This window comes from Symphalangus syndactylus, chromosome 4 (genome assembly GCF_028878055.3).
Source record: "Symphalangus syndactylus isolate Jambi chromosome 4, NHGRI_mSymSyn1-v2.1_pri, whole genome shotgun sequence".
NCBI lineage: Eukaryota > Metazoa > Chordata > Mammalia > Primates > Hylobatidae > Symphalangus > Symphalangus syndactylus.
The window spans coordinates 55,929,027-55,947,218 of NC_072426.2; the positions used below are offsets into that span (position 1 = coordinate 55,929,027).

Sequence of the window (18,192 nt, forward strand, 5' to 3'; positions counted from 1 at the left end):
TTTGCTGTGCACAATTTTCAGACTATTCCAAATGACAGCATGCCTGTCAAAATGTGTCCTGTGTTGTAAGAAGGGCATATATGAGTACAAACTGGTGTGCGTGTATGTACTTACATGTTTAGGGAGAAGAAGAAGGAAATGGAAAAGGCAAGAGAAATTGACTCATCAGAAACCATTTAGTAAAAAGAACTTGAAGAAAAAAATGTTTTGCTTACAAATTTCTTTAGTGAAAATCAATAACTTGTTAGAATCTATGAAATACCAGATTTATGTCTTTCTCTTCACATACTTCTATACATGCAGTTGTTTTTATTAGCAGATTAACACATTAATACACCATAGAAATATATGTACGCCAGATTTTTAGCCAGAGCACTTCATTTTCTTGAACTGCCATTTTCCCCTCCTTCAAATGAGGATAGTCTTGTAACATTGCTGTGATGCTCAGATGAGATAATACGTGTCATAATGCTTTGCAGACAGTAAAGTATTATATTAATAAAAGGTTTGTTGCTCAGAGACCTTTACTTTAAAAGATCCCTGAGATTCATGAAAAGTATGACCCTTACCCAAGATTATTTATATGTTTCATTAAGAGTTTTTGGATTATTTTGGATGGAAATGGCTTTTAAATCTACTTTTTTTTGGAATTAAATTTATTGTACTATTTATCTGCTTAGAAGCTCTTTATAGAATTACAGGCAAATTAATTATTATTTGAGTTAATAAGATTCAAATTCAGATCTGTATTATCAATAAAAAAATAAAGGCGAGACATATCTTCCAGTTTTTATAATTCATGAATGCCTAACAAATAATATATGCATTGACATGACAGACTGTCTTTTATCCAGAATAGTTTTTTCTGTCATCCTATTTCAGTGTTTTTTTCATTTGCAGTTAAAATTCTGAGCTATTTCCAAGTTACTGTATTTTCTTTTTAAATTTAAATGACATGTATTGCTCTGACTTGAGACGAAAGTTATAGGAAATTTCCCAAATATTATTTAATCTAGAGAAATCTAAACAGATACTTTGGAATTATATCAGGATATATTTTTCTACATAGAGAATAGGAGCACCAATAAAAAGGGAAGAATATATGTATATATATGTGTGTGTATATATATATATATATATATTTGTTTGTTTGTTTGTTTGTTTTCCATGAGACAGAGTCTGACTTTGTTGCCCAGACTGGAGGGCAGTGGTGCGATTTCAGCTCACTATAACCTCTGCCTCCTGGGCTCAAGTGATTTTCCCGCCTCAGCCTCCCAAGTAGCTGGGATTACAGGCACATGCCACCACACTCAGCTAATTTTTGTATTTTTAGTAGAGACAGGGTTTCGCCATGTTGGCCAGGCTGATGTTGAACTCCTGACCTCAGGTGATCCACCTGCCTCAGCCTCCCGAAATGCTGGGATCACAGGAGTGAGCCACCGCACCCAGCTGGAAAGAATATTTTATTAGGACAGAAATGTGTTGTGTCAAACTTCAGAAACAACGTGATAACCTCAGAGGGTCATTTAGCACAGATGTAATATAAGTTTAACAAAAGGCCTAGAGTGAGGCCTGAATATGGTGATATTTCTTATAAAATACAAATGTTGTTTTGCCTTTTTTTGAAAGTTGATTTGCTTAGTCTCTGTATCTCCTCCTTATCACAGATGGGGTCATCAGACTTGCAGGTGGGAAAGGCAGCCATGAGGGTCGCTTGGAGGTATATTACAGAGGCCACTGGGGAACTGTCTGTGATGATGGCTGGACTGAGCTGAATACATACGTGGTTTGTCGACAGTTGGGATTTAAGTAAGGTTCATTAATATAAAGGCAGTTAAATGCCAGATTATATTGTTAAAAGTCTTATTATGTTAATCCCTACTTGTAATTTTTATAATAATAAAAATACCTGTTCTCTCCTACCTGTGTATGGAAGTACAACAATGAAAAATAATGACATTTTCTAAGATGATGAGTAACCACCTCTTGCTGTTTATTTCATTTACCTTTCCTGCCATGACCCCTCTTCTTGAATAATTAGTTGAAGCCAGGGGTGACCTCTAAGTCCCCTTGTGTCTATTCAAGTAAGACTTTGAATGCTTGTTTTTATTCTGACACGTCATTACTATTGGATGTTTTTAGTTTTGACATCATTGTCTAAAATTGCAGAGAAGTCTAGTGTCAAATGCTTTGGTATTACATTATTCCCTTTCTCAGAATGTGATGATAATTATCACTTTTATTTGAGAAAAACAGCCGTCTTGTTAGGAGATGACCTTTAGAACTTGCTTTTGACCTCCCTCTCTTAAAAGCTGAGTATCACACTTTGGGACATATATTTTATGTCACACACATAATGCATTCCAGAGTAAAGACTTAAGTTGGTCGAAGTAACTGCAAATGATGCTTTTGAGTTAAATATTTGAATGAAAGCTATGAATGCCCATTCTTTCTTGTTTTTCATATTTCTCTGTCATGCTTGAAGTAATCGTCTTATGCTTAAAAAAACTGGCAAAATTATTTCATTTTAGCTTGATTAGAGCTGATTGCAGATATTCACTACACTTTAAAAACATACCTTCATTCAAGCTAGGCAAAGCCATGTTAAACATATATTTTAAAATTTATAAAAGTAATGTAAAACCATTGAAAAATGATGAAAATAAAAAACTCCATAATTTTTTATCCTTATGCTATCATTATAATTTGGGTACATAACTTCATATCAGCTCTAGTAATGGACATGTAATTTTTATCCACATTTTTAACCTTATATTGCTACATACTCACAATTTTTAATGATAACAATATCCATAGAATTTTCATACTGTAATTTACTTAATATTAGGTCAGCTTAATTTTTCCTATGATAAGTAATGCTATCATGAAGATACAATATTCATATAATTTCCCCCTATTTTGTCTTTTCTTGGGCAGAGAAGTTACTGTAATTTTTGTGTAAAAGGGTATGATATGACAGCCAAATAAATATAATATACTGACAATTGATAAGAATTACTTAATAAATATCCCTTTATATTTAAGTGGATCTCTGTTAGACTGCCAACTATACTCTGTTTTCACAGATTTAGAGAGATTCATAAAATCATGTTATTTCTATTTTCACATTTAGAGAGATTCATAAATCCTGTTATTTCTATTTTTCGTAATTTTTTCTTATTAATGAAAACAACACTGATTTTTTTCTCATATTTTATTTTGTTTCACAAATCTATGCAGAGTATTCACATTTATTAGTTTTAAAAATGTTCTCAATAATGTGTGTAAAAAGCTCTAAATGATTGTGTTAGAAGGTAGTCAAAGCATGTGCTACATTTGCTTCTAGTTTACAAAGGAATTTTTGAAAAAGAATATTCTTTTGTAATGAGAAAAAGTAAACTTTGGGTTTCTTTGTACAAATGCAATTCCAAAGTAAAATGACTTCCTGTTATCTGTTATGTAGTTGCTATGGACAGATGATAATCTAATGTATTTCGTGAAAAAATGGTCTATAAGTTAAAAGTGAGCAATATGCAATTTAGGCTTATTACTTTTCTAGCCAAGGCTTGATTAGTCAGCAAAATAGAAGGAAGAAAAGCCATAGAATAATTTAAAAGTTTCATTGTTTTAATTTATTAAAATATTCATTTTGTCAAATAAATTTAATAAATACTTGCATAAAAAATGAAGAAAATTTATGTCAGATAGATCTCTTCATATTCTTAGTACAGAAATAATAAAAACATCAAGTAAGGGAATTATTATTATGAGTAAGAGTCGGATCTTATAGACTGTTAGAACTGAAAGACGTCTTAAAGATTTTTAAGCTCTGATTTCTGGAGGTTTGGATTTTATGGAACAAAAGGAAATAAAATTGGGAGGATGAAAGAAGGTGCAGATTGACTTAATTTCTAATTAAAAAAATTTTTCAGATCTCCTATTTCTGCAGTGTATGTATTTATTATACATTTAGGTTTTGTTTCTGTAGTGCAGTGTTACACTCAATTGGCACACAAATATAATTGATAAAAATTTTAAAGTTGAATTTGTATACCTTATGAAAAGCTAAGAATATTATAATTCTGATTTTGATGGGCTGAAATCTAAATTTAATCACGGATTAGGTATAGTGCTTGAGCGATCACTAAACTAATCCACACTTTATTTCGAAAGAGAGAAAATCAAAGAGAAGCTGCTAAAATCAAATGAGTTCAGAGGGAGCATCAGAAGCAAAATGAGACAAGTGTTCTCACTTTCTGGTCACAATTTCTATGGTTAGGAATTTGAGATTGATCTCTTTGCATTCTCTCTGATTGGTTTTGTAGACAAAACACAAGAATGAATGGAGAAAAAGTATTAATTTTTCATTTGTTATTCGTTGAAATAAACATTTTTAAGGTGATTAAAACATGTGATGGGCGAACATAGCTCTAAACTGCGTCCCCAAGGTAGGAGAAAGAACAGATACTTATCCTCTGAAGTCATGTCACTGAACTAAGTTGCTTGTGTTAAATGTTTTGTGGTTCCCTGAACCAAGAGACAGAAGTTCTATACATAGTGTTTATTCAATTGTCACAGATATGGTAAACAAGCATCTGCCAACCATTTTGAAGAAAGCACAGGGCCCATATGGTTGGATGACATCAGCTGCTCAGGAAAGGAAACCAGATTTCTTCAGTGTTCCAGGCGACAGTGGGGAAGGCATGACTGCAGCCACCGCGAAGACGTTAGCATTGCCTGCTACCCTGGCGGCGAGGGACACAGGCTCTCTCTGGGTGAGGACTGGCTGCAGCTCTCAAGTTTCCATCATTCAGTAGCCATTGCACCTCTAACCAATGGCCTTGAATATGAAGTGTTTCTCATCTTTGGCTTTTTTTGGGGTCTGTTTCCCATAACTGTCTAATTTTTAGTAATTTTTATGTGGAGAAAAATAATCTTTTGAGTCTCTGCACCAACATTTTGAAATTTCTACCAGTAAATTGTTTTTCTTTACTTAGAAAATTAAGTTCCTCACTAACAATGTTTACAATCATCTGTATCTGAAAAATGGAATAAAGAAGCTGCAATATCTATTCCCCTTACTCCTCGGTCACTTATTCTGATTTTCATTTACCTTGAATTCTAGTGAGCTATTTGGGACAGGATTTAAAATAAGAATATTCTCCTCTCCCTGTCTCATGGTTCATTTCTTCTGTAGTCCTGAAGCCTTGTCATTTGTTGGTCACCAACCATCCTTTGCTCTTTTAAGTTTCTCAGTGGTCTTTTAAGTGGATTAATTAAAGTTAATAGCTCACCCATCTTTCTAGTGTAACTTGTTATTTTAGAAACCCATCAGGGACCTCTGTTACTCTTCATTTACATTTTTTTAGACTGGTTGGATAAAAGGTAACTAGCTCCTCTCACTGTATTGAAATAATTATAGATAAAGATCCTCTTGAGAGTAGATAGCAGTTAAACATTCTTGATAAATTTCTTAATGTCTGGTGAGGAGGGCAGAATATATATGAATGAAAAATACAGAGGGAAATGTTCAAAATACTTTGTTGTATGCCATTACAGCTTTATTATATATCTATCTGTGTGTGTGTGTGTGTGTGTGTGTGTGTGTGTGTGTGTGTATGAATAGATGTTAAAATAGCCTTAGGTGGTCTTTACTTTTAACCTTGGACTGAATCAACTCATTTGTATTCTCCTGTTTGGAGACTGTGAAGCTGAAATCTTCATGTTATAAAGTAACAACTTTTTGAATCTCAGAGTATTAACCATATTACATACTTTAAATTTGTCAGAGTCTGTGGCTGATTCCTCATTGTACTCTACACTGTGAGAGCTTGGTGACACTGCATTCATCTAGCATTATACCAAGTTGAAATACATGTTTTTATTCCATCTCTTGCAGGCCATATTTCCATTTTTCTTTCTTCTCATTTTGTTCTCCTTTTCCCTTCCCCCTTCTTCTTATGAAAGATTTGTGATCCTCCCAGGATTATGTGGTGGATGATTACATGTGGTTGAGGGAGATAGAACTTGTTTGCTGGAAATGGATTCTGTCAGCCCCAGATAGCAGGTGTTGGAATCATGGGATGATCTACGCAGATATGCTCTGTGAGCTCCCAGTGATGAAATACTATGTGACCTGAGTTCTCTGTAGGCCTGTGTTGTTAAATACATCATATGGTTGAAATAACTAATCTTTTATGTTCCCTTGAAAATCTTTTTAATTCTAGGACTTTAGATGTGTTTTTAAAAAATTTAAAAACCTGAGGGTGATAATTATTAATAAAACATATGATCATTATTATGAATCTCTTTGGTTCTCATCTCAGTAATGTGTCTATTAACTAAAGTCATTTGTCTGAAGAACATTATGTCTGAGCCAAATATCCTTTTGGGATAGAATCATATTACTATTGGTTCATTCATAGATCATTACTTCCACCTACTAAAAACTACTATATATTTAAAAGGGAAGCTTAGAGGAGGAGATAACAGAATAACGATATAAATAACAGCATTTAGGAAACAATGGAGATTTTTTACCTCTTTGGCACTGCAATGATGAGCTCTTGGACTACTGCTGTTTTCAGCTATTTGAAGGCTAATTTCTGGATCTTACCTTTATATGTCAAGGGAAACTTTTCTCAAAATTAGTTGTAGCCCTATAGACACTCTTTTGGGTCTGTGGTAGGTGGAATGCTCAAAAGCAGTGTTCTAGATTAGTAAAAGTAATTCTAGTAAGAATACAGTTACTGCGTATGTGAGTTGGCAGAAATTTCTGGGATGGTAAAAATATGGATTTCTCATTGTAATATTACATTAATTCTAAAGTTTAGAGTATTAAGTCCTGGCAAAGATTTCTTTCCCAGTGAGGTTGTTGCCTCTTACTCAATTTTACAGTATAAAATTAGGCTTAATTTAATTAATTAATTAATTAATTAAGACAGAGTCTCACTCTGTCACCCAGACTGGAGTGCAGTGGCGCAATCTCGGCTCACTGCAACCTCCACCTCCCGGATTCAAGCAATTCTCCTGCCTCAGCCTCCCAAGTATCTGGGATTACAGGTGCCTGCCACCATGCCCGACTAATATTTGTATTTTTAGTAGAGATGGGGTTTTGCCATGTTGGCCAGCCTGGCCCCAAACTCCTGACCTCAGGTGATCTGCCTGCCTTGGCCTCCCAAAGTGCTGGGATTACAGGTGTGAGCCACTGAGCCAGGCCTAAAATTAGGCTTTTACTGTGTATGTATGCAAGTTAGAATTTATCTTTTTTCTAAAAGACAGTATTATTTTATAAAAATAATGTATTATGTTACAGGAAAAATTGAAGAAAACTGCTGAAAGTCAGCCTGAGATATATATTAAAGATAACTGTATACCAATAGGATTGTTTAGCTTTCCCAAAAACTTTATATATTTAAGATTTTAGAAATAAAACATGCTATGTATTATTATTTCTGTAACAACACAAACTTAATAGTGACAATGTATGGATGGCATGACTTTTGTCATCCAATTTCCCTTCAAGAATTAAGAATTTAATGATTTTGTAGAATGAATGGCTAAAATTAGGTTCAGAAATATTGTATGCATTATTTTTACAAAGCCATGTAAGTTATACTTTAAAAACACTTTATCATTTTTATTTTCAGAGTATATGAAAATGTGCCTATAAAACTACCAGAATGGAACATGTAGATCTAATTTCATGTGCAAATGTTTTCTTAATTTTGAACCAAATATCCAAAAATATAAAAAGTGAAAACTTTAATGAAAGAATTTCATTTATTTGATTTTGGTATCTGAGGATCACTTTTTCACTTTCTGTTCTTGCAGAGAACTCCCAAATTTCAGATATATTAATGAGAAATATGAAGTTTCAATATTGTGTTTTATGACATAGCTAAAACTCCAAGTTTTTATCCAGCTAATAGTAAGCAGTGCATACACAGAGTGCACGCCATAAACATTTGTTGAGTTTGATTTTGCTCTGTGATTCTGCTATACCGCCTTGTCCCATGAAGAGAACGTGATTAGGTCTAGACACTGGGGAGCCAGCAACTCTTGGGGCAACACAGAAGGATGGAGAAGTAAAAAATGGGTCAGAGGAATAAAAATAGAGTGTGTCCATCTTGCTAACAATATTTTCTTTTAGTTAACCAATGTTGTTTTAGTAACTTCACATATTGGTTTAAACATATATTAAATAATATATTGTCCATTACCTGCACACTTCTACCTCCTTAGTTCTGCTGATAATTTTACCATGCTTTATTGTATTCCCTAAATCCTTACCAGCAAATGTTGGCCCTGAAGCTGGAGACTCTTCTAGTAACTAGGTAATCAGATGTGTGAGTGTTAGCTTGCTTGGGTTGCTATAACAAAGTTCCACAGAGGTGGCTTAAACACAGATATTTATTGTTTCACAGTTTTGGGGGCTAGGAGTCCACAATCAAATGTCAGTAGGGTTGGTTCCTTCAGAAAGAAATGTGAGGGAAGGGCTTTGTGAGAGAGAGAGATGCTCCAGGCCTCTCTCCTTAGCTTGTATATGGCAGTCCTCTCCCTGTGTCTCTTCACATCATCCTGTTCATGTCTAAATTTCTCCATTTTTTGGGAATACCAGCATATTTGATTAGGGCCCACCCTAATGACCTCACAATTCAACCCATGCAAGTCACAGTGAGGAGTTTTGATTCAACATCGTAATTATTGGTGTGGTGATATGTGACACTTTACAAATCCCTTCATTTGTGTTAACTTAAATAAATCTTAATTTGCTAGAGTTCAGTTTCTCAACTTTTAAGTCAGTCATTTTTGTGACTTAATTCTTTCCCTTAAAATCAATAGAAAGCCTTGGATGGAAATTGTTCCTATTTACTGCTTTCTTTTTCTTTTTCTTTTCTTTTTTTTGCCTCCTCCAGCATTAGACTTGAATCAAGTTACCCAACTATGAATGCCAAGGTTGTGTCTATTTATATCTTTCTAAAAATCTTGTCTTCAGCGTATAAACTTCTAGCTCTGTTCATGGATAAATGAACAGACATTAAGCAAAAACAAACTCAAGTTAATGTTCTTTTACTATTTAGAAGTAAGGTGTAATAAAATAATTCATAGTTTTGTAATGCTATTCATTCATCAACAAACAGCAATTGCATATCCTCTCTATATGCCAGGCACTGTTCCGCAGTCTGGGGATACAAGGTTGAGCAAGGCGAGCACTTTGAATTCGAGGCTGCAAGAGTGGATAAAATTTTACAAAAGTGGATAAAATTTTTATTGATATATCTCCTCTCTCTCAAAAAAGTATTTCCCATCTGATTTTATAGCTGATTTAAAAAGAACAATTGTGTTTTGTAGAGTCGCTCATGCTTTAGAATCAGTTTGCTTGTTTGGGCTGTTCTAATACTTTTGAATCATGACTTAGGTTTTCCTGTCAGGCTGATGGATGGAGAAAATAAGAAAGAAGGACGAGTGGAGGTTTTTATCAATGGCCAGTGGGGAACAATCTGTGATGATGGATGGACTGATAAGGATGCAGCTGTGATCTGTCGTCAGCTTGGCTATAAGTAAGGAAAACCTAATTATTTGGGATGGTTACTGATGAGCATATCTGAATTTTTAAGCTTATTCTAATGAGTTACTTCTTACTTAAACAAGCTTCTGTCATTCATTTGAAAATACTGGCCGCATATTGATGTGATCCAGAATTATAAAGAAGTAATAAGTAGAGCCTATTCACACTTTTCTACTCACAAGAAATATTATGTCACATAAGAAATGTAGCTTTTTATCTAATAACAAAATAGTCTAATAACTCTGACTAGTCATAATGCTGCTTGTATCAGCTTCTATCAGTTAACCTTTTCTCTGTGATTGATGTTTCAACACTGTAGCCTTTTAAGGGACTCTAGAGTTATTGAAATTACTGTTGGTTCTCATTTTTCTTGGTAGTTATGAAGTCGCTGTGGACACTGAATTAGCAAATGCTGAGCCATTGCTCCTAGAGCTGAGGTCACTGCTCTCCCTTCTTGTTTCAGCTTTCATACTTGTAAACAGTTGTCCTCTTTTACAGTCTGTGTGGTGCCAATTTTTTTTTTTTTTTGCATTTCTGTGCTTTCTTTGCTGATGACTTCACTGTTTAAAATGGCCCCCATTTGTAGTACTGAAGCGCTGTGTAGTGTTCCTAAGTGCAGAAAGTCTGTGGTGTGACTTAGAGAGAAAATGCATGCATTAGATAAGCTTCCCTCAGACATGAGTTACAATAAGAACATGGCACTAAATAGAATATGAAAAGGACACTTTTTACAGTATGAGAGGAGCAAAAAAGAAGGCAGATCATCTGTTCGTTAGACCTCAGCTGGGTAATTTAAAATTTTACTGGCTCTGCATATGTCGTGAATGACTGTGAAAGCACCCTAAGTAATGATTTTGAAGTAACAAAAATATGACAAATGTTATAATTCAGAGTGTTATACATTTAAGATAATATATATATATATATAAATTGCCTAGCTCAGAGTAGATTACTAATAGTAATTTGGATTTAAAACTATATCCTTAATTATATATCTATGTTCATCTTAAATATTGAACAGTTCATATGGTTATTTTCTATAAAGAATACGTTTATTTTAAAAAGCATTTCCGTTTTAATAAAAGTTCACATGTTGGGGGTAAACTTCAAAATCAAAGTTGTTTCTGGTTACTCGGTATTACTTCAATTTATGGCTCAGTTTTGGACCCAGTTGCAATTCCAGTTGTCCTACATCCAATTAATCCTTCATTTGTGATATAAATTTTCAGTTTTCAAAATATGGGGCAGTAAAGTAGGGAGAGTCTACATTAATGTGAAAGTGAATTTAGTCAGTGGTTAATTTTAAATTTCTTTTGCTCGCTGTGTTTCTATCACTCCTTTTTCCATTTGAAAAAAAAAATTATTCTTGTTCTTGCATTATATTCCCAGTACATTTCCTCACCCAAAATCAGCCATTAAAAGATACTGCTCTTTGAGACTGGTTTCTTGGCCGTATTTTAATTTATTGTTTTGGTGGAGGTGATCCAAGAAACCTAGTATTACCTTTGGAAATATAAAGGGAAAGATTGGCACCAAAGTTGATCTTCAAATTGTGTGTCTCAGCTAAGTTTAAGGAGAGAAAAATTTTCTAAGCATGTTCATCAAGCATCATCAACACACATACAGTTGTGTGTTATTACTTGGATTTCTTTCTAAATTGTTCATTGCTTTTTATTTATCATCATTGATGTAGTTTGGATATTTGTCCCCACCCAAATCTCATGTTGAGATGTAATCCATAATATTGGAGGTGGGATCTGGTGGGAGGTGTTTGGATCATGGGGGCGGATCCCTCATGAATGGCTTAGGCCATCCCCTTGCTGATAAATGAGCTCATGCCCTGAGTTCACATGAGATCTGGTTGTTTAAAAGTGTGTGGCACCCTCGCACCCTGCTTTCTGCTGCTACTTCTGCTGTGTGACTTGCCTGTTCCCCCTTCACCTTCTGCCATGATTGAAAACTCCCTGGGCTTCAGCAGAAGCCAAGCAGATACCAGCACCATGCTTCCTGTAAAGCCTGTAGAACTATGAGCCAATTAAACCTCTTTTCTTTATAAATTACCTAGTCACAGGTATTTCTTTATAGCAATGGAAGAATGGCCTAACACAATCATTTAGTCCATTTAACATTTAACTCAAAAGTAAATTTAGCCTCATGTTAGGATGGCTATGATCAAAACAACAAAGGATAACAAGTGTTGGTGAGGATGTGGAGAAACTGAAACCCTTATGCACTGTTGGTGGGAATATAGAATGGTACAGCCACTGTGGAAAATAATATGGAAAATAGTTCCTTAAAAAGTTAAAAGTAGAACTACCATATGATCTAGATATCCCATTTCTGGGTATATGGCCAAAATAATTGAAATTAGGATGTCAAAGAAATATCTGCACTCCCATGTTCATTGCAGCATTATTTGCAATAGCCAAGATATGGAAACAGCCTAAATGAATGGATGAAGAAAATGTGGTATGTATGTATATATATACAGTTACTGAAAGACAAATACTACATGATTCCACTTATATGAGATATCTAAAATAGTCACACTTATGGAAGCAGAAATAGAATGGTGGTTTTCAGGGGTTGGGAGAAGAAAATGGGAAATTATTTTTCAATGGGTATAAAGTTCCTGTCATGCAAGATGGATAAGTTCTAGAGATCTACTGTACAATATAGTACCTATAGTTAACAATATAATTGTTATCTATTTTACATTTCAATAGCTGCAAAGGACTTAATTTCTGGTATATTTGTATGACATTTGAATATAAAACAGTTACACCACTCTTAGTTATATCCAGTGAAATATAAATTTTACAGTTTTTTATTCTCCTTGAAATTGTATTTTAAATTGTCTTCCCCCACGGAATCTCAATGTTATTATGCCTTAAAAATATGTGTGTATATGTATATATGCACACATATATGCACACACATATACATATACACATGTATGCATATATACAGATATACACACACATAAGTACATGGAGAGAGAGAAATTATGCTAACAAGTTTCAGGTTTCTCTGGATTTTATAATTTCTAGTATACAACTGATAATAAACAGCAAAAAATTTAATAAAATTTTTAAATAATTATTAAACATAGAAAATAAAAGTTTGCCAAAGCTCTCATTTCTTAATTAGACCGATGGGTTGGGTTTGTGTTGCTTGGATTAAGGAAGCTTCATTGCTATCATATATTTTGAAATTTTCTTTTGTCCCCTTTAGAGGCTTTCAGACTTTGGAGGAATGCACTGTGGTAGGATTTGGAATGAGTGCAAGATATGCTTTTTGTGAAGTGAGAGAAGGGAAATTTTGAAAGAGAAGTTTGATCTTGATAGCAGCAAGATTATTTTTAAGAAAGAATATACATGAAATTTGAGGATATAAAAATTGCTTCCTTTAGAGCCTGTGTATCCCTTGGAAAGTTATCATATACCAGGAGCACTTGACATCCAGTTTAAAGACTAATTATTAGAAACTGTTGTGTCATTGAAATTTTCAGCTATGAATTACAAGATTCAGTAAACCAGTGAGAAGCCTTTCCTTTTTTCTGTGGATGGCAGAGTCCTTAATTGTTTAAAGAAAGAGTAGTCAAAAGAAAATGTTAGATTTCAGTATATCAATGAGAATTTATTTAATCATGTGCTGTTATTTGTTAAAATGTTATCTAATTTCTACTTATTGATATATCTAAAATGGTGTTTTTTTTAGTCTGTAAGTTGATCAGTTGCTAAGAAATGATCCTTTTGGTTTATTTAAATAAGTTAAATTTTATTTTCTGTATGTCTGCTTCTACCTGCCATCTAGTTTTATGTTATTTATCATGCTTTATTTTCTGTTTTTTTGTGTAATCATCTGTTTTTTGATTTGCACGATTAATTCAATTTTCAATTTTCATTTTTTCTCAGTGGTCTAGAAATTCAACATTCTTAATTGTTTTTCTAGAAGTTCTTTTTAAATTTTTAGCAAACATACTGTAACATATTTTCTTAATAATTTCAGAAATTATTATCTGTAACTTCCCCTTCCTGGAAAAGATAAAGACATTTAACGTACTGTTGTTTACTTTCTACCTCCACCCATTCTCACCTCTGAAACTGCTGGGAATCATCTGGAATTTTTGTTTCCAAATTCTATTAATTTTTTATTGTCTTCAAATTACGCCGATTTGAATTTCAAATTTCTTTACATTATACCTATACATTATCAGCAATTATTTTTATTTTTAAAGGTTAATAAACAACAATCTCCACAATCTTATGCAATTTTGCCTAAGAAAAAGGAGAGACAATACAAATAAACATAGAGAACAGAAAAGAAATTTAAGCACAGATATATAGAAGGTTAAACAAAAACCTTAGTAGATTAATAATACAGCTGGGTGCAGTGGCTCACACCTGTAATCCCAGCACTTTGGGAGGCCGAGGTGGGCAGATCTCTCGAGGCCAGGAGTTCAAGACCAGCCTGGCCAACATGGTGAAACCCCGTCTCTACTAAAAATACAAAAATTAGCCAGCTGTGGTGGCTTATGCCTCTAATCCCAGCTACTCGGGAGGCTGAGGCAGGAGAATCGCTTGAACCAAGAAGGGAGAGGTTTCAGTAAGCTGAGATTGTGCCATTTCACTCTAGCCTGGGCAACAAAGTGAGACTCCATCTCAAAAAGGAAAAAAAAAAAAGATTAATAATACGAACTACTTTTAGCAAATACACTTGAAAATCTAGATTAAATGGATGATTATCTGGGAAACTACATTTTCAATAAAAATGTAATTATCAAAATTGATACAGGAGATAGAAAACCCAATTAGATTAATGGCTATGAAAGAAATGACTGATTTTTTTTTGCTGGACTTTTCACCAGTCCTTAAGGGACAGTTTCTGAATTACATGAATTGTTGCAGAGCAAAGAAACTTATGGAAATCTTTACATTAATTTTATGAAGCTAATTTAATTTGATTTCAAGACTAGGTAAGTAAACACACAAAAAAGAAAACTATACCTCAGTCTAATTAATCTACATACAAAGTTATTTTGCTAACAAAATATTAGCAAATTTAATTCAACAATGTATTAAAAGAGCAATATACCACCAATAAGTGGAGTCTGTTGTAGGAATGTAAGAGTGATTCAAACTGAGGCATTCAATTAATGTAATTCAGTGTGTCACCCATAAATATACAATAATTTTAATAAATGATTAAACAAATATGTTCATCTTAATAATGTTGAAAAGTTACATGATAAAATCAACATTCCTTAGGAAGCTGAGAACAAAATTAAACTGCTTTAATTTTATATCACAAATAAGCATTAAATAGGAACAAAAGAGTGCCTGCCATTACTGCAATGACAGCATTGTCTGGAGGTTGCACTAAAGCCTTAAGAATTGAGGTATCAGTATTGAAAAGGAAGGGTCAGAATATTTATATGAATAATATAATTGTTCACCTAGAAAACCCAAGAGAATCAACTGGAAAGAGACTAGAACTAGTGTTTATTAATGTAGCAAGATAAAACATAAATGCTTAAAAGGCAATGGTCTGCCTGTGGGATAAGTAGAAAATAAAAAGAAAAAAAGATTTGTAGAAGTTACAAAAACTAACAACAAAACAAAAACTAGGAATACACTTTGTGAGAATTGAGACCTATGTGAAAAACCTAAGTCTTTACTAAAGCTAGAAGACCTTATCAATGAACAGACATACTGCAATCCTGAATGTGAAGACAAAATGGAAATAAATTTATACATTAAGTACTGTGCTAGTAAAAATCTTTCATTTTTCTTGGTGTGCATATGGGGTGGGGAGGGGGATTTGACTTCCAAATTCATCTGAAATCCAATCCATGTGGTACTGGCACAGGAATAGTCAAAGAGGTCAGTGACACTGCAGCAGTGGCTATCAACCTTGGTTGTAGATTGAAATCATTTTGGAACTAAAAAAATACTACCCATTCTACTTTAATTCATGTGAGATGAGGTTCAGGTTTTGCTATATTTTAAGTGTTTTCAAAGGCAATTCTGATGGGTAGCCAAGGTTGTGAATTACTGAACTATAAAGACCAAGAAATGGCTTGTGCGTATATAGCATGATAAGTAAGAAAGCCTTTCAAATCAGCAGGTTATTGGGACAACTACTTTAGGGACAAAAATAAAGCTAGATTTCTTACTAACACTAATAGTAAGACAGAAATAAATTTCAGACAAGAACAGTGATATACAATAAATACATAAAATTAAAAAAGAATAATACAATAAATTATATAATTAAAAAATAGAAAAAAATGGAATAAAACTTCTAGGAAGAAATCTAAGCTGCCCACAAAGATTTATGTATAAGGATATATGTATAATTGTAAGAAGTCTAATAATTTTAAAACACATGTGCAACAATGGAGTAATAACTTAGTTTTCTTTGCCAAAGTTTGATGCAGAACTATCTGCAGAAGAATCACCTAGAGCTTTGTTAAAAACAGATTACTTATTTTTTAAATGGTTTCTTTGTATATCGTATGCCATTCTTCTCTACTAGAAAGTATATTCACCAACAAATATATTTCTACAAATATCAACTTTTAAATTGATCTTTTCACTTTCCTTAGGGTAGTTTTTAGTAAAGCTACATTCTTAATTTTTGTTTATCAATTTTAAAATTTATAGTTTATACCCTCTATGTCCTCTTTATTAAGTTTTTCCCTAACTTGAGATTTCAAGGGTAGTTTTCCAATAATTCATCTGGAAAGCTTTTGCCTTTGATAACTATTTCATTAATTTATCAGAAATTGAGGTTGAAATATGGTGTTAGTTTGAAATATTTATTTCATTTAAATATTTTTGTATTTGCATACTTTAAAATGTGTTATTAAAACAAAAAAATTAATAAACTAAAAGTAAATCTGCCATCTAGTCATGATTCCTGTTTTTCTCTGTCTCTGTTAAAAATTGTACTTTTAGGCCAGGTGCGGTAGCTCACTCCTGTAATCCTAGCACTTTGAGAGGCTAAGGTGGGTGGATCGCTTGAGGTCAGGAATTGGAGATTAGCCTGGGCAACATGGTGAAACCCCGTTTCTACTACAAATACAAACAAATTAGCCAGGCGTGGTGGCATGCGCCTGTAGTCCCAGCTACTTGGGGGGATGAGGTGAGAGGGTCTCTTGAGCCCAAGAGGTCAAGGCTGCAGTGAGCCGAGATCACGCCATTGCACTCCAGCCTGGGTGACAAAGTGAGACCATGTCTTTAAAAAAAAGTAAATAAATATATAGAATTTGACTTTTTTTTTTTTTTTTTTTGAGACGGAGTCTCGCCTTGTCACCCAGGCTGGAGCGCAACGGTGTGATCTCGGCTCACTGCAATCTGCCTCCTCAGTTCAAGCCATTCTCCCGCCTCAGCCTCCAGAGTAGCTGGGACTACTTGCCCAGCTAATTTATTTTATTTTATTTAATTAATTAATTTATTTTGAGACAGAGTCTTGCTCTTGTTGCCTAAGCTGGAGTGTAATGGCAGGATCTCGGCTCACTGCAGCTTCCACCTCTTGGGTTCAAGTGATTCTCCTGCCTCAGCCTCCCAAGTAGCTGGGATTGCAAGCACGTGCCACCACGCCTAGCTAAATTTTTGTATTTTTAGTAGAAACAGTTTCACCATGTTAGCTAGGCTGGTCTTGAACTCCCGACCTCAGGTGATCCGCCCGCCTTGGCCTCCCAAAGTGTTGGGATTACAGGCATGAGCCAACGTGCCCGGCCTAAAAAAATTGTACATTTTTCTTCTAAAGGAGGCAAAAAATTAGTTCTTAGCTCTGTAGGTTATTATTTAATCTCATCATTTTCTTTGCAATATTTTACCAATATTAAGAGAGTATTGTACTCTTTAAGAGGGTAAGAAATTTAGAGGTGATTTTTTCCTGCTTAAACAAGAGTTAAAGACTATCATGATTTTTTGATGTGCCATTAAATGTGAGTTTCTTAGAAAAAGCTAAATTAGAGGCAAGTGATGTAATAAAGTAGCTATGGAGTATGGCAACAGAGAAGGTATAGTTATTACCTTTTTAAATTTTTTTAACAGTCATGAAACAAATGGTTTTTAGCACATTCAGATGCTAATTTTAATATGTAAAAATTAAGGAATAAAATTGAATACATGTTGTGATTTATTCAGATATATGATTGATTCTTCACATCATTAAGAATGTTCTGTCTTCAGGGGTCCTGCCAGAGCAAGAACCATGGCTTATTTTGGAGAAGGAAAAGGACCCATCCATGTGGATAATGTGAAGTGCACAGGAAATGAGAGGTCCTTGGCTGACTGTATCAAGCAAGATATTGGAAGACACAACTGCCGGCACAGTGAAGATGCAGGAGTTATTTGTGATTATTTTGGCAAGAAGGCCTCAGGTAACAGTAATAAAGGTAAGTCACCTTCTGGAGCCCTCAACAAGTCAAGGAATACTAATTCCCATTCCATTACTATAAGCAGTACTTTGATAACAGAAATTGAGTACAACAAGAACGTATACAGGCCCATGTCTTGTGCTGTTACTTAGATCCAGTAGTTCTTGGCAAACTTGCCTAGGTGGGGCTGACAGGTAGAACAAGGTTCAGGGGTAGGAGTGGATTTACA

General features: G+C 34.0%; 1 protein-coding gene across 1 annotated transcript in view; it reads left to right on the forward strand.

The window, feature by feature from the left end:
* PRSS12 (serine protease 12) overlaps positions 1–18,192 on the forward strand; it is a 71,916-nt gene that overhangs the window by 35,117 nt on the left and 18,607 nt on the right. The window contains exons 6-9 of the mRNA XM_055274729.2: positions 1,668–1,809; positions 4,579–4,775; positions 9,422–9,563; positions 17,776–17,981. Coding sequence (XP_055130704.1) covers positions 1,668–1,809; positions 4,579–4,775; positions 9,422–9,563; positions 17,776–17,981 — 687 coding nt within the window. The remainder of the gene's footprint in view (positions 1–1,667; positions 1,810–4,578; positions 4,776–9,421; positions 9,564–17,775; positions 17,982–18,192) is intronic.